A 12,528-nucleotide genomic window follows, 5' to 3' on the forward strand; every position below is an offset into this window, starting at 1 on the left:
CTCAACAAGGGAAATTGTGCATTCTTAGAGATAACACTATGTATGATAACTATTTCGTGGGTGCTAGTGAATGCCGAGATACATACAGTATTATAGGGGATGGGGATTTAAAGGAGGAAAAGAGCCAGTATTCAGAGGGATCTATTTTGTTTGTGGGAACAAAGCTTATTATAAGTTACCGGACCATTGGTACGGAACATGTTATCTAGGCCTGGTCTTTCCAAAGATATTTCATGTAGATAGGGGAACTAAAGGAACTCACGACATAGGTAAACCACTAACACGTAGAAGGGAAAGTTTCTCTGAGATAATAGGTGACATTTTTGGAGCATTGATACCAGCAGTGGGTGTATCTTTTAATGCATATAAGATTCGGAAATTGTCAACAAAAGTAGATCGTTTATCAACGAATACTGCTGGAGGGTTCTTGATGGTCAATACCGAGATGGTTGCCATGAGAGCTATGGTGATGCAAAATCGTCTTGCCCTAGATATTCTTTTGGCAAAAGAGGGAGGAGTCTGTGGAATGCTGAAGGTACAACATTGTTGCACTTACATTACTGATAAAAGTCAGAATATACAAAAGTATATAAAGAATATTACTGAATTGCATAAAGAAATTACCCCACTGGAGGTTGATGGTGCTTGGGAGAAACTTGGTAAGAGTTTTTCCTCAGTAAAGAAATGTTTCACAGAAATAGGTAGCTCATTAGTTGGAAAAATATTAATACCAGGGACAATAGTGATATTAATGACATTAATATTGAGATTAGCATGGTTATCTATTAGAAAAAGAGAAAATAAGTTAAAAAGACAAAATGAGAAAAATAAAGAGAACGAGAAATGGGAGAGATTGAATTAGAAGAATTTAAAGAGAAAATGTACAACAAGACTAAGAGATAGAATGTGAAGAGTACAATTGTTTAAACTAATAAAATAAAAAGGACAAGAAACATGATTTCTGATAAATTGGTAGAGATGGTTTTTGTGGTGATATTAAAATCACCAAAGGGGGGAATTGATGGAGCAGGGGAAAATACAAAAAATGTTTGTGCCCTCTTCGAAGTTAATGACCTCATAACCTTAAAAATACTAACTGTTTGAATGCATGTACTAATCAATCAATGCACCTTTAATTAGACACTGCACGTGGGAAAACTAACTGGCATTTGCAAAAATCTAATTTATTTACCAATGTGAAATTAAATTAACATAGGTCTGTGATTTGTGTAGAGAACAGAACTAAAATTGCATGTATTTCGTTGTAGAAAAATATTGTGGCAAAAAGAATGCAGCTGGTGAGTAAAATGGCTTTAAATGTCTCTTATGCTAGGTAACACCTAACACGGGTCATTAGAATGGCAGGTGGTAAACAGAAGGGCTTATTTTCTATGTCTAATTTCTGCTGTGTTGTTTTCATATTATTTCTGTTCAGGCCTGCTAGGCCTCGCTGAGAAAATGGTCACTGCCAAGAGATGTGATTACATGTAACAAAAGATGGCCCCGGCGCATGAGCAGAATGGAAGTTTCAGTCACGAGTGTGTGGCCTATGTCCGGAGTGAGAGATATCAAGGCTGCACTGACCTATGACAAGAGTTGTGACAAAACTTTCTGGACAAAAGCCTGGGAACGGATGAGAGACTTGAACTGCAGAAGATGATCCTATTCACTATTAATGGCAATTGTTGCAAATATTGGGACTTGACAAATCACAAGGATATGCATGAATGTATAATTTACAGAACCGGTTTAGGCAAGGAGGACAATGAGGTGACCATCACCACCCCTCCAATGGACCAATGAAAATTAATACAACCCCTAAAAATGTTTCAATTTTGGGTATAGCAAGTTAGTGAAAGGGTATAAAAAAGTGGTGCTTATGATGACGTTGTGGCACTTGCTTATTCTTCTATTCAACACGACACGCTGTTGGTTGAGACGATTTTTTTCCTTCCTGATGCTGAAAAGACAAATTTGAACCTTGAACTTTGATGGGAAAAGGAACAAGACCGTTGCGGGATTCTATCTTGGGAGGGAATACGTCCGAGGAGGTTAGAGGGACAGTCAGTCAGTTTGGGAACCTATCCTGTAATATGCGGTTCATGCTCTGGTGAACCATTCTCGTCATCGCCCTAAGGCCAAGGGTAATGAGTATTTTCTGTTTCTATTTTCAATCTTTACTTGAATACTTACGAAATTAATGTTTATAATTTTGTCTAATAAATTTTACTTATTCAATTTATTCAACGAATCTAGATAAAATGTCATGCTAACTCAAACTCAAAAGTTATGATCTATAAAAGTTAAAGGTTTTAATTGTGAATGAGCTGGACTTAATCGCCATCCACTGATTTCTACTAGTTGGTCCATCGACCCAAAATAGCGGAGTGCCTTGATGTTTAAAACTGAAAAATTCTAGATTTAAATCTATAAAATGTATATTGTTATTATTTAGGGAAATTAGTATTAAGGTACCCCATATGTCTTGCAGCTCGCCAGCTTATCACTGATCCTGAAAACCGAGTGAATGTGTGTTTTCGGTGTTATGGGCCCCGCCGATGAATAAGTGGTGTAAGGGTTTTCTGGGATTGGTGACCTTTGTAAAGGGTTTGTTATAGCCACGCTGCATCAGTTGTAAATGGGGGTATTCAGTCCCCTTGAGTCCTGAGGGTCCCTGGGGGCCAACTAGCCCACCAGCTACCTTCAGTAAGCTCCACAGAGCTGCATTGCAGAGTGGTGTAAAAAGGGGGCGTGGCCTTGGACCACCTCTCTGCAACGCAGCTCCCTGGAGCTTACTGGAGGTACCTGGTGGGCTAGTTGGCCCCCAGGGACTCTCAGGATTCAAGGGGACTTAATCCCCCAACTTAAAATGCGCCACAGGGCGTGTTTGCACACTTGTCACATTAGGCCATGCCCACTCCCTGCATCACTGTGCAAACGCACCCCCTGGAGCGTTGTAAATTGGGGGATTAAATCCCCTTGAGTCCTGAGGGTCCCTGAGGGCCAACTAGCCCACCAGCTACCTCCAGTAAGCGCCACAGAGCTGCGTTGCAGAGAGGTGTAAAAAGGGGCGTGGCCTCTGAACACCGCTCTGCAACGCAGCTCCCTGGTGCATACTGGAGGTACCTGGTGGGCTAGTTCGCCCCTAAGGACCCTCAGGATTGAAGGGGACTTAATCCCCCAATTTACAATGTGCCAGGGGGCACCCCAGCGCGATTTCGGCTGATTTTTTTTTTTAAAAAATGCTTTTTTTGGCCCTGGGGGTCCTTGTGGGACCACATGTTATCAATTCTTCTAAAAAGTACAATATGGAGTACAGAGGCAGTGTGGACTTCATATCAGTCCCTTTCAGTCATTGTCTTTCATGTGTTTATCATGATTTGTCTTGAATAGTATTCATCCTGGCCATGTTATTTTTGAGGATGGATACATTGCCCCATTTGTTTCCCTATGGTTTTAATGATGGGACTATCAAATAATCCTTTTGTTAGACTGCAGATGCAACATGTAGTTGAGAACCAGTATGTGTTCTTTTTTTGTGTTGACATTTTTTATTGAATTTTACAGTAAAATACATAGTAGATACCAATTCAGTAAAACAGTAGATCATTGACATATTGAGAATACATATTGTGATGATAAATAGAAGCGGATAAGCATAATAAATAAGATAAATAAGAAATCATTATGTATAAATATTGAAAAATAAATAAATAGATAAATTAGTAAATTCGTAGATATTAACAGAAACAAGAAAAGAGATTAACAGTACATACGCTATAATCTGTTATAATAAAAACAATATATAAAATATACGAGTACAGCTTATATTTAAGCAAGAATAATAACTTAATAGATATAACAAGATTGAGAAAGTCAGATTATACAAGTTTAAAGGAAGGTAAAAAGATGATATGAAAAATGAAAGGTAAATAAATAAGATAAAGAAGATGAAGCAAAACAGTGAGAGAGAATGAAAGATAGTAAATAAATAGATAGATAAATAATCAGATAAGTAATCAGAGCCAGAGTAGGGGGGGGGGGGGGAGAAGACAAAGGGTAAGAGAATGAAATAGTAAAGAGAAAGGATATAAAATAATGAATTAAGTAATTGAGTTATTTATATTAGAAGAGAGAGTTGTATTGGAATCATTGTTCATTTTAGTTTCCAAAAAGGGAGACCAAGTCTGAAGAAAAATGTCAACTTGGTCCTGGAGATTGTAGATTGTGCGCTCATGTAGGGCCGTCTGCATCATTGCCACCAACCATTCTTCCTGAGAGGGAGGAGATGGAGATTCCCAGTGGCGCAGAATGCAAATCTTGGCTGTGGCTAATGCAGTGTGAAGGAGACAAATTTGTGTCTTAGAAAGTTTTGGAAGACCGCGGTAATCATGCAAAAGGATGGTGGCAGATGTAAGTGGTAAAGATAATGACATTGTGGAATTCAGAGTTTTGCCAACGAAGATCCAAAAGGACCTGGTTTGTGGGCATTCGCAAATGATATGGGCTATGTCACAACCAGGATCGGAACATCTTTAGCAATCCGTGTGCGAGAGTAGCCCAGCTTTATGTAATTTAATCGGTGACCAGTGCCAGTCATGAAGAATTTTAAATATGCAGAATTTAAGCCGTGCTTCACGGACTCCTTTGTGAAATCCCTCCAGTATCTGGTCCCACTCAGAAGTCGTATATGAGATAGATAAACGGGATTGCCATTTGTTCCGGAGAGTGTGGGAAAGAGGCTGTGAAAAAAGAGGGAGCAGAAACGTTTTATATGGACCAGAGGTCATGCCCTTAAACTTCCCCCATATATGTAGGTAAGATAATATTGGAGAAACCTGAAGCAAACAAGGGGGAGATCCCAAGTGTTTCTTCAGACATTGTTGAAGTTGAGAGTATTTAGAAGAGTGTTGTATAGGAAGGTTAAATTCTTCGCAAAGTTGGTAGAAAGTTTTAAAATCCCCATCATGAAGAAGTTGATCTGGGGAATAAATGCCAGCTTCTTGCCATAAAGGCCAGGATAAAGTGCGGCCATTGATACGGATAGCTGAGTTATTCCATAGGGGAGCTTTATCATGAATTCGTGCAAGATTTGTGCATAGCTGATAAGATCGGGTTTTTAGAGTCAGAAAAACTAGTGCCACTACCATACAAAAGAGATAAACCTGAGTCCGGAGATACAAGATGACGTTCGATGGAGACCCATTGCGGAGTGTCTTTAAATCCTGGTAGAAAATAAGAGAGTTGGCAAATGTGTAAGGCAAGTGAATAGTGTTCAATGGATGGAAGACCCATACCTTCATATAACTGGTGGGCCTTTAGTTTAGTCACAGTAAGACGCGGTTTAGCTGAGCCCCAGATAAAGAGCTTAATCTTGGAATCTATTGATCTACGGGTAACTAAAGGAATTTGGAGGGGAAGCATGCCTAAAATATAAATGAATCTCGGCAAAGTGACTATTTTGATAGCAGTATGTGTTCTCTGATGTATTTATTTTGCTGAAACAACATTTTATTTGCGGTTTGTCTTTTTCTTTAGTATGTGCTTGCTGCATGGATTCCTCAGCTTTCCATTAAGACACAGTCCATGTTCACTGATTACCCTTGCAAGTTCATTTTTTACATTTTACTGTCATGATAACATGTTGGATTTGTAGCTTTTTTGTTCACAAACCGAAGATGTGTACTTAGGCTTTGTTACAGAAGCACAACCAGCTTAAATACAGCTTTAGCCGAAGATCAGGGCTACTTGAATTATGAAAATCTGTTGTGTTCCTCCAGGTATTTACCACAATAGCCGCATAAACCACCATCAGATGCGTATTTTGTACAAAGAAAGTGTGTTTCCAGGTCATACAGATCAAAAGTTACTAAGATTAAAAGTGCAACAAGTGGTGTAGTGCACTTACAGACCATTTGTAAATGTTAAGTAGCCACCTTGTAGTTGATGAAAGCTATATTCAGGTGTTAAACTGGTACTAGTAATGTGATACGTTTGCCCCCACAATATTAATAATGTTAACACAATAATACTGCTCCAAACTTTGTTGCATTACGCCACATAATGTGCCATCTTCTTGCTGCAGAACTTAGTCAACCATGCAACGTAATTTAGTACTCCACTGCCCCATAATTACAGTTGCTATACCCAAGATCTTGTTTCATTATGCTACTTTCTTTTTAGGACAGCTGTCCTTCAACAGTCGCCCAGCTATGATTAACGCCACCCCCACCCCCCGATACAAAAAGCCTGATCTTATGGCTTTCCCACTGCTTGTTTCGAACTTCTATGCAGTGCATAGGAGCACTATTAGCTATGCACTAAACATACGTAGAGATGGAATGTCAAAATGTATTGCCACTAAGAAAATGTAATAATGTCATTTACAGTATATTGCGCTCTAAATGTGATTTATTCGCAATGGCCTTTAATTCGCCACATATCTGTTTTGCAGCTTGTTAGCGAGTCTTTTCACCCCCTATCAAAAGCTCAGAACAGAAGATAAATGCATACATTAGCGGAATACTGACCAATGCATATCCATTACATCTATTTCTATTTGTGAAACTTTAGATGAATGTAAACACTTTTGGTCCTGAGCAGTTGAGTAAGGTAAACTAAAAGTGTTTTTGTCTTGCCCATTTTTGCTGTGTCTGGCGTATATGATCTGCTGGTGAAACAATAGTGAGCAGGGTGCATTAAAGCAATTTAGAATTACTATGCTTTTTGTCTCAATAAATGTATTCATTTAGTTGTACAACTATGAAAGGTAAGTATGGAAGCAAATACGTATATGGAATCTTAAGCGGTATTACAATCTAATAGATTTGCATATACCGTGGGCACATTATTCTAAGGGAAATGGAATTTCTTTTAACTGATTTATCTAGGAAAAATAGTTTTCATTATTATTTCCAGAGCATAAATTCATTTAAAATTCAGTTCCGTTTGGTGGTCCAGTACCAATTATTTCAAACAAGATTCATGTTGGTTAGTAGATCTGATTATCTAACCATGTTATGTTATGCTAGTGCTCTCATTATTAATTTCACTTTACTGAAATTAACTTTTCATACCAAAAGGCAGGTGCTCCTGAGTGAATATTGCAGATAAGTATCTGTTTTTTTGTCTCTTACGTTTGACTTCAAGAGGAAAGCAGTGTAGGCGTAATTAGGGTGTTTTTAGGGCTCGCGTCCTGCGTTGCACTGAGCAGCAGTGCTCGCGCATGCGCTAGCCGTTTTGTAAGTGAAAAACGGGGTTTGGAAGCTGTCCTAGGAATCGCACACGCTTGTGCGTGTGTTTTTTCTTTTGTGGGCAGCTATTGGCCTTTGCGTGCGTCTTTTAATGAAAGACTGCACGCAATAGGCCACAGGCGGGCGCATTGCTCCGCCCATGGCCTATTGGTGTCTATTACGCGCTTGGTGCGCGTAATAGACACCAATAGGCCGTGGCCATGGCTCGCAGTGGCGCGCGCGCACCACTCGCGGGCTTTTTCTTTTTTTCACTGGGAAGTGAAAGCGAACGCTTTCCCTGCCGCTTATTTCTTTCCTCCCCTGAGGCTGCTTCCTTGTGTTGCATCCGCGGGCAGTGATCCATATCTACACATCCAAACTCCCAGATGAGCCATCGGTCAGCCCCAGCCCTGAGTGTCTGGGCTGCAGACCTCAAGCATGGATTGTATTTACAGTAGAAGAAGCTGCAGCGCCGAAGCAAGCTCCTGCTAACGTGCCGTGGGTCCCAGTATCATATTTTCAAACTTGTTTTTATTGAATTTGGCTCTAACAAATCTACACTGCCTAAAACGCCCACAGAAATAATATGTTTAACATTTTTGACATAACTAAAGTTAATTATTGGTGAACCCTCCTGTAGACGTGTTGACATATTAAAGACACAAGTGGGAAATGAGAAACGTTGGGACGGGAATTTTCCAGCTGTGTTCCCTGACTAGAGTGCCCAATGACAGGTTTAGGATATCCTGTATTTTTGATTTTTGGTCTTGGCCTCATGCTAATATAGCGAGGGACGCAAAGTCCTTGAACTGTTTCTTGACGCGAGTGCTGTTCTGGACCCAGAGTGCCGCACCATGCATGCTCTCTCGACAGCACAAGAGCATCTAGAGTTAAGTTTGTACTGCACAAAACAATAGTTTATTGCGTCAATATCATAATTCATGCAAAGTGGATGTAATGGCGGAAACGATGCAAATTATCTTAACCATTAACACACACTGGAATCTACCTACTCAGTGCAGTTTAGGGCTTCTTCGCACATGCATAAATACTGTGAAAGCTTTGTGCAAAACAAAAACAGGCGCAAATAATGTGGCAACAATCAGAGCCATATACAAAGCACGTAGAAATCTCAATGAATTAAAATGTAAGTTGTTATACGCATACCAAGGTTGCTACAAGTGTCAAGAAATTAACCCTGGAGAAGGCTGCGTATGGATACAACATACAGAGGGCCATGCAGTGTGGGTAGCAGAGGACATCATTAAGCTAAGGTGTGTCGTGAACCAAGCAATTGTAGAGATTTTCTTGAACAAATTGCACTATTCCTTGGGCTAGTTTACTTTTATTTACAGTGCAAATCAACAGGTAAAACACAGAACCTTTTCCTGATGCAAAGGCTTCCGACTTGATATGATTGCAGGCGCAGAACGCCCACTCGATTCAAAGGGCTTCAGTCCCCCAACGTGTGTCAGCCCAGGCTGAGACAGCTTCCCAGGCACACACACAGACAGTTTTTGAGCTGTTGTGTGTGGCCTGCCGTCCATCTTATCGCAACCACCCCCAAGTACTTCACAGTGAACGGGGCTTTGTTGCTGTTTCACCCCTTCTTAGAGGCCCCGCACCTTCACCCTGCTGATTGCTGGAAGAATTACCCCTCCCCCTTCCCCCGCCCCCCCCCCCATAGAACGCTTGTACTATCAGGACCGCTTTGGAATCATAGGAATCTTTCAAGGACGAAAGGGGAAGGAGCAAAGTCAGTGACAAGGTAAAATTTTGTTTTTCTGACTGCCGAGTGCAGACTTTGACATTGTTGGAATATTTCATGGCTGTTGCTGATGTTAATCGACCTTTGCCTTGAGCAAGATTTGTAATTTCAATATTTGTGTGACTGAAGTTAGTGTCTAAACATGCTATAACTTTTCACTTAATGAACTGCAAATACATGAACATTCATAAAGCAGGTCCAACAATAATACATAAAAAAGCTATTGGCATTGTAAATGACAATGCCTTTTTTTAATGTGTTTTAAAAACCTGCACGCAGCACTTCGTAAGCACGCACTGTGTACTTTGAGGGTTTGCTTAACACATAAATAAAAGGCATTGGCATTTACAATGCCAATAGCTCAAACTTTCGCAAATGTGAGACCTATTGCATTGCAAATGCTTGTTATCTCTAGCGTATGGGTCCCCACAAAATGTATTGGCTTCTGGTCCAGAGTTATGTTTATTTACAAAGCAACTAAAAATCATATTTGATTATACCCAATTCCTCTTATTCTCTTTCACCTTTTATACACAGTTCCTCATTTAGTGTATTTGAATGGTCACATTTGCAGCATCAACCCACTAAGTTACAATGCAGTTTATTTCTAAAAGCGAGATGTTTGCAACATGCAGTCTTTTTGAAAAATGTACTAAGCCACATAATCATATGCTTATCACTCTTTTATGTCTAGGTATCCAGCCTGGGCCCATATACGGGAAACTTAAAAATGGAGCCTCTGTGGTTTTAGAAAATGGAGTAACTATTACACCATTGGATGTTTTAGACGAACCTATTCCTGGAAGAAAGGTTTGTATTTTAGGTGACTGTTCAGGTGTTGTTGGAGACGGCGGAGTGAAACTGTGCAATGGAGCTGATCTGCTGGTTCATGAAGCAACATTGGACGACAGTCAGATGGAGAAAGCCAGAGAGCATGGCCATAGTACACCACGGGTCGCAGCAGAGTTTGCAAAGCTTTGTGGAGTTAAACACTTGGTTCTGACACATTTTAGCCAGAGGTATAAACCACCTGACCTGATTGGAGAAGGAGACGATGATGTTACTGAACTGAAGAGACAAGCTGAATTGGTTGTAGATCTTCAAGAAGTGACTTTAGCTGAAGATTTTATGACGATTGTGATTCCTTATAAAAAGCAGAACTAATCTTAATGTAAACTATTTCTAGATTCTCGAAACCCACTAGAACTTAAATGAGATTAAATTGTAAGAGGTGCTTGACATGTGCAATAGCAGCTTTGCATTCTTTCTCATGCAGCACCAGACATACCCTTAAAGTTCTCATAGCTCCAGTCTGGAGGAGAGGCAGAAGGGCCATTGGTCCATGGTTTGGATCGGTAAGAAACAACAGTAAAATCTATGTTTCGTGTTCTGTCCCTAGCTCAAGCAATACCCACTGTTAAGAGTGTAATATGCCGTATGCGTGCTGCTTTCCTGCACAGCAGTGGGTAAATCTACTTTTGCCTGATAACATAGCTGCCCTGTTCCATGGATTTCAGTAGTCCGCTCAACAACTGTTTTGGTTTTGAAATACATAAGGACTCTGTTCTGGGGTCGTTTTTTTAAAGCTGAGTTTTAAAACATTTGGATTTGATAAGTATTTGATTAGTAGGCATTGCCAGCCACTATAACCTCGCAATGTACATATTGTTATCTTTTTAGCGTGACAAAACATAAAACATTTAAGTGTCTGCAATGAGGTGTGATGCATATATTAAAACATGCAACTTAATATTTCTTTAAAGTTAATTTTAAAAATATAGTGTGGAGTCCGTTCCACATTTGGTTTCTTGTTGAAAAAAGCCGTCTTAGTTAATTCCTTATGTCAGTTTTTTTATTCTGTCTATCATTTTGTGATATCGTTGCACGCTATTTCGTAGTATTCCATTGTTCTGATTTCACTTCTCATGTTCCGACATTAGGTGTACTACCTGTCCCTGCAATGAAATATTAGTTCATTTTATAATAAATACATTAAAACAGTGGTTTATTCTCCTAAGCATAGTTCACTGATGATTGTTTGATTTGACGTTGCTTATGCTGCCAACTAAACAAGATATTGAAGCTCATCAAACAGCCTGTTTTTGCCATTTCAGATAATTAATTTTTGAGGCAGATTCTGTGTATTCCAGGACTAGTAGCTGATGGGAATGAATGAAAACCTATTTTCTAAAGAACATGCAGCGAATGTCATTTTTGAGTGCAGTCATTGGAAAATACATGCTATAGAACTTGAGATATTTAAACATATTTTATTATCATTTGCTCTCTGGACACATGTTGGAAATTGGGTTATTAGTTGTGGAGGATGTGAGGCCTGCGCAAGTAATTGGTCCACAATTTCTACCTAAGGAACCAAACTCACCATTGTAGCACTTGACTCTCAGGGTAGGGAAGCAGAGAAGTCCAAAGACTTTTCAGAAAAAGTGGTGTGGGATAATAATCACCATTTGCTGGGATGCAACAATAACACTCAATAAATGTTTGTCCAGCCTTTTAAAAAGGAAAACTAAATGCACACTACTAAATACTATACATTAATTTACAAATGTTTACATAAGGCAGATAGAGATACATTTGGTGATAATCTGAAATCACATTTCACCACAAAAATCACAGTAAATCCCCCACCTATACAAGATAGAACATCAAAATATATGGGGTATCACTTTAAATAAAGCAGACCTACTGACCTTGTCACAATTCACTACATCAATATATAAGGCAAGCCTATTGGCTTTGTAAGCTGTCATAACATTAATATATATGAGGCAAGCCTATCAGCATTTTCAAAGGTTCAGCACATTAAGGGCCACATGTATCAAAATTGGAAATTGCATTTACCTAATTGCAATTTTCTGAGAATCATAAGAGTTTTATATACTGATTCGTAGGGGGGCACACATCAACCTACCTCATTAATATTTATGAGGTAGTTTGCAATTTGCTACTCTCTAGGAATCGCTAAAATCACGGGGATAGTGGCCTGCTGTGGTCAGCATACCACTATGTCCGTGATTGCTTTTAAATAAAGCAATCATTCTTTTTAAATGCAGCTCCTTTTCCTTCAAGAAAAACGGGTTGCGTTTAAAAAAAAGAAAAGTGTTCTTTTCATTTTTTAAGAGCAGTCAGTGGTCCTTGGGACCACTGCCTGCTCTTAAAAACGTTTTTACAACCACTCCCATACGGGAAAGGGTTTATGGGGACCCCTTCCTATTTGCGAATGGGTTACCACCTACTTGAAGTAGGTGGTGAAATGCGAATTTTTTGCGGCCGCATTCACGGTCCCAAAACATTCATACATACCATTAGGATTAGACAACCTAAACACGTCTCTTCCAAATACAAATCCATTTTGCGATTCGGTAACAGGTTACCGTATCGCAAAATGAGCTTTGATACATGTGAAAGGCCTTTTTTGCATTCACAAACAGGCCGATTCTGTGAATCGGTCCGTTTGCGAAGGAAAATTTGGTTGATACATGTGGCCCTAAAAGACCAATAATCCAC

At 39.5% G+C, this 12,528-nt stretch overlaps 1 protein-coding gene across 1 annotated transcript in view; it reads left to right on the forward strand.

The window, feature by feature from the left end:
* ELAC1 (elaC ribonuclease Z 1) overlaps positions 1 to 11,017 on the forward strand; it is a 78,209-nt gene extending 67,192 nt beyond the window's left edge. Inside the window, exon 4 of the mRNA XM_085629818.1 lies at positions 9,695 to 11,017. Coding sequence (XP_085485944.1) covers positions 9,695 to 10,164 — 470 coding nt within the window. The 3' untranslated portion in view covers positions 10,165 to 11,017. The remainder of the gene's footprint in view (positions 1 to 9,694) is intronic.
* Positions 11,018 to 12,528: the final 1,511 nt, after the last annotated feature.

This window comes from Triturus cristatus, chromosome 2_1 (assembly GCF_964204655.1).
Source record: "Triturus cristatus chromosome 2_1, aTriCri1.1, whole genome shotgun sequence".
In the NCBI taxonomy this organism is placed as follows: domain Eukaryota; kingdom Metazoa; phylum Chordata; class Amphibia; order Caudata; family Salamandridae; genus Triturus; species Triturus cristatus.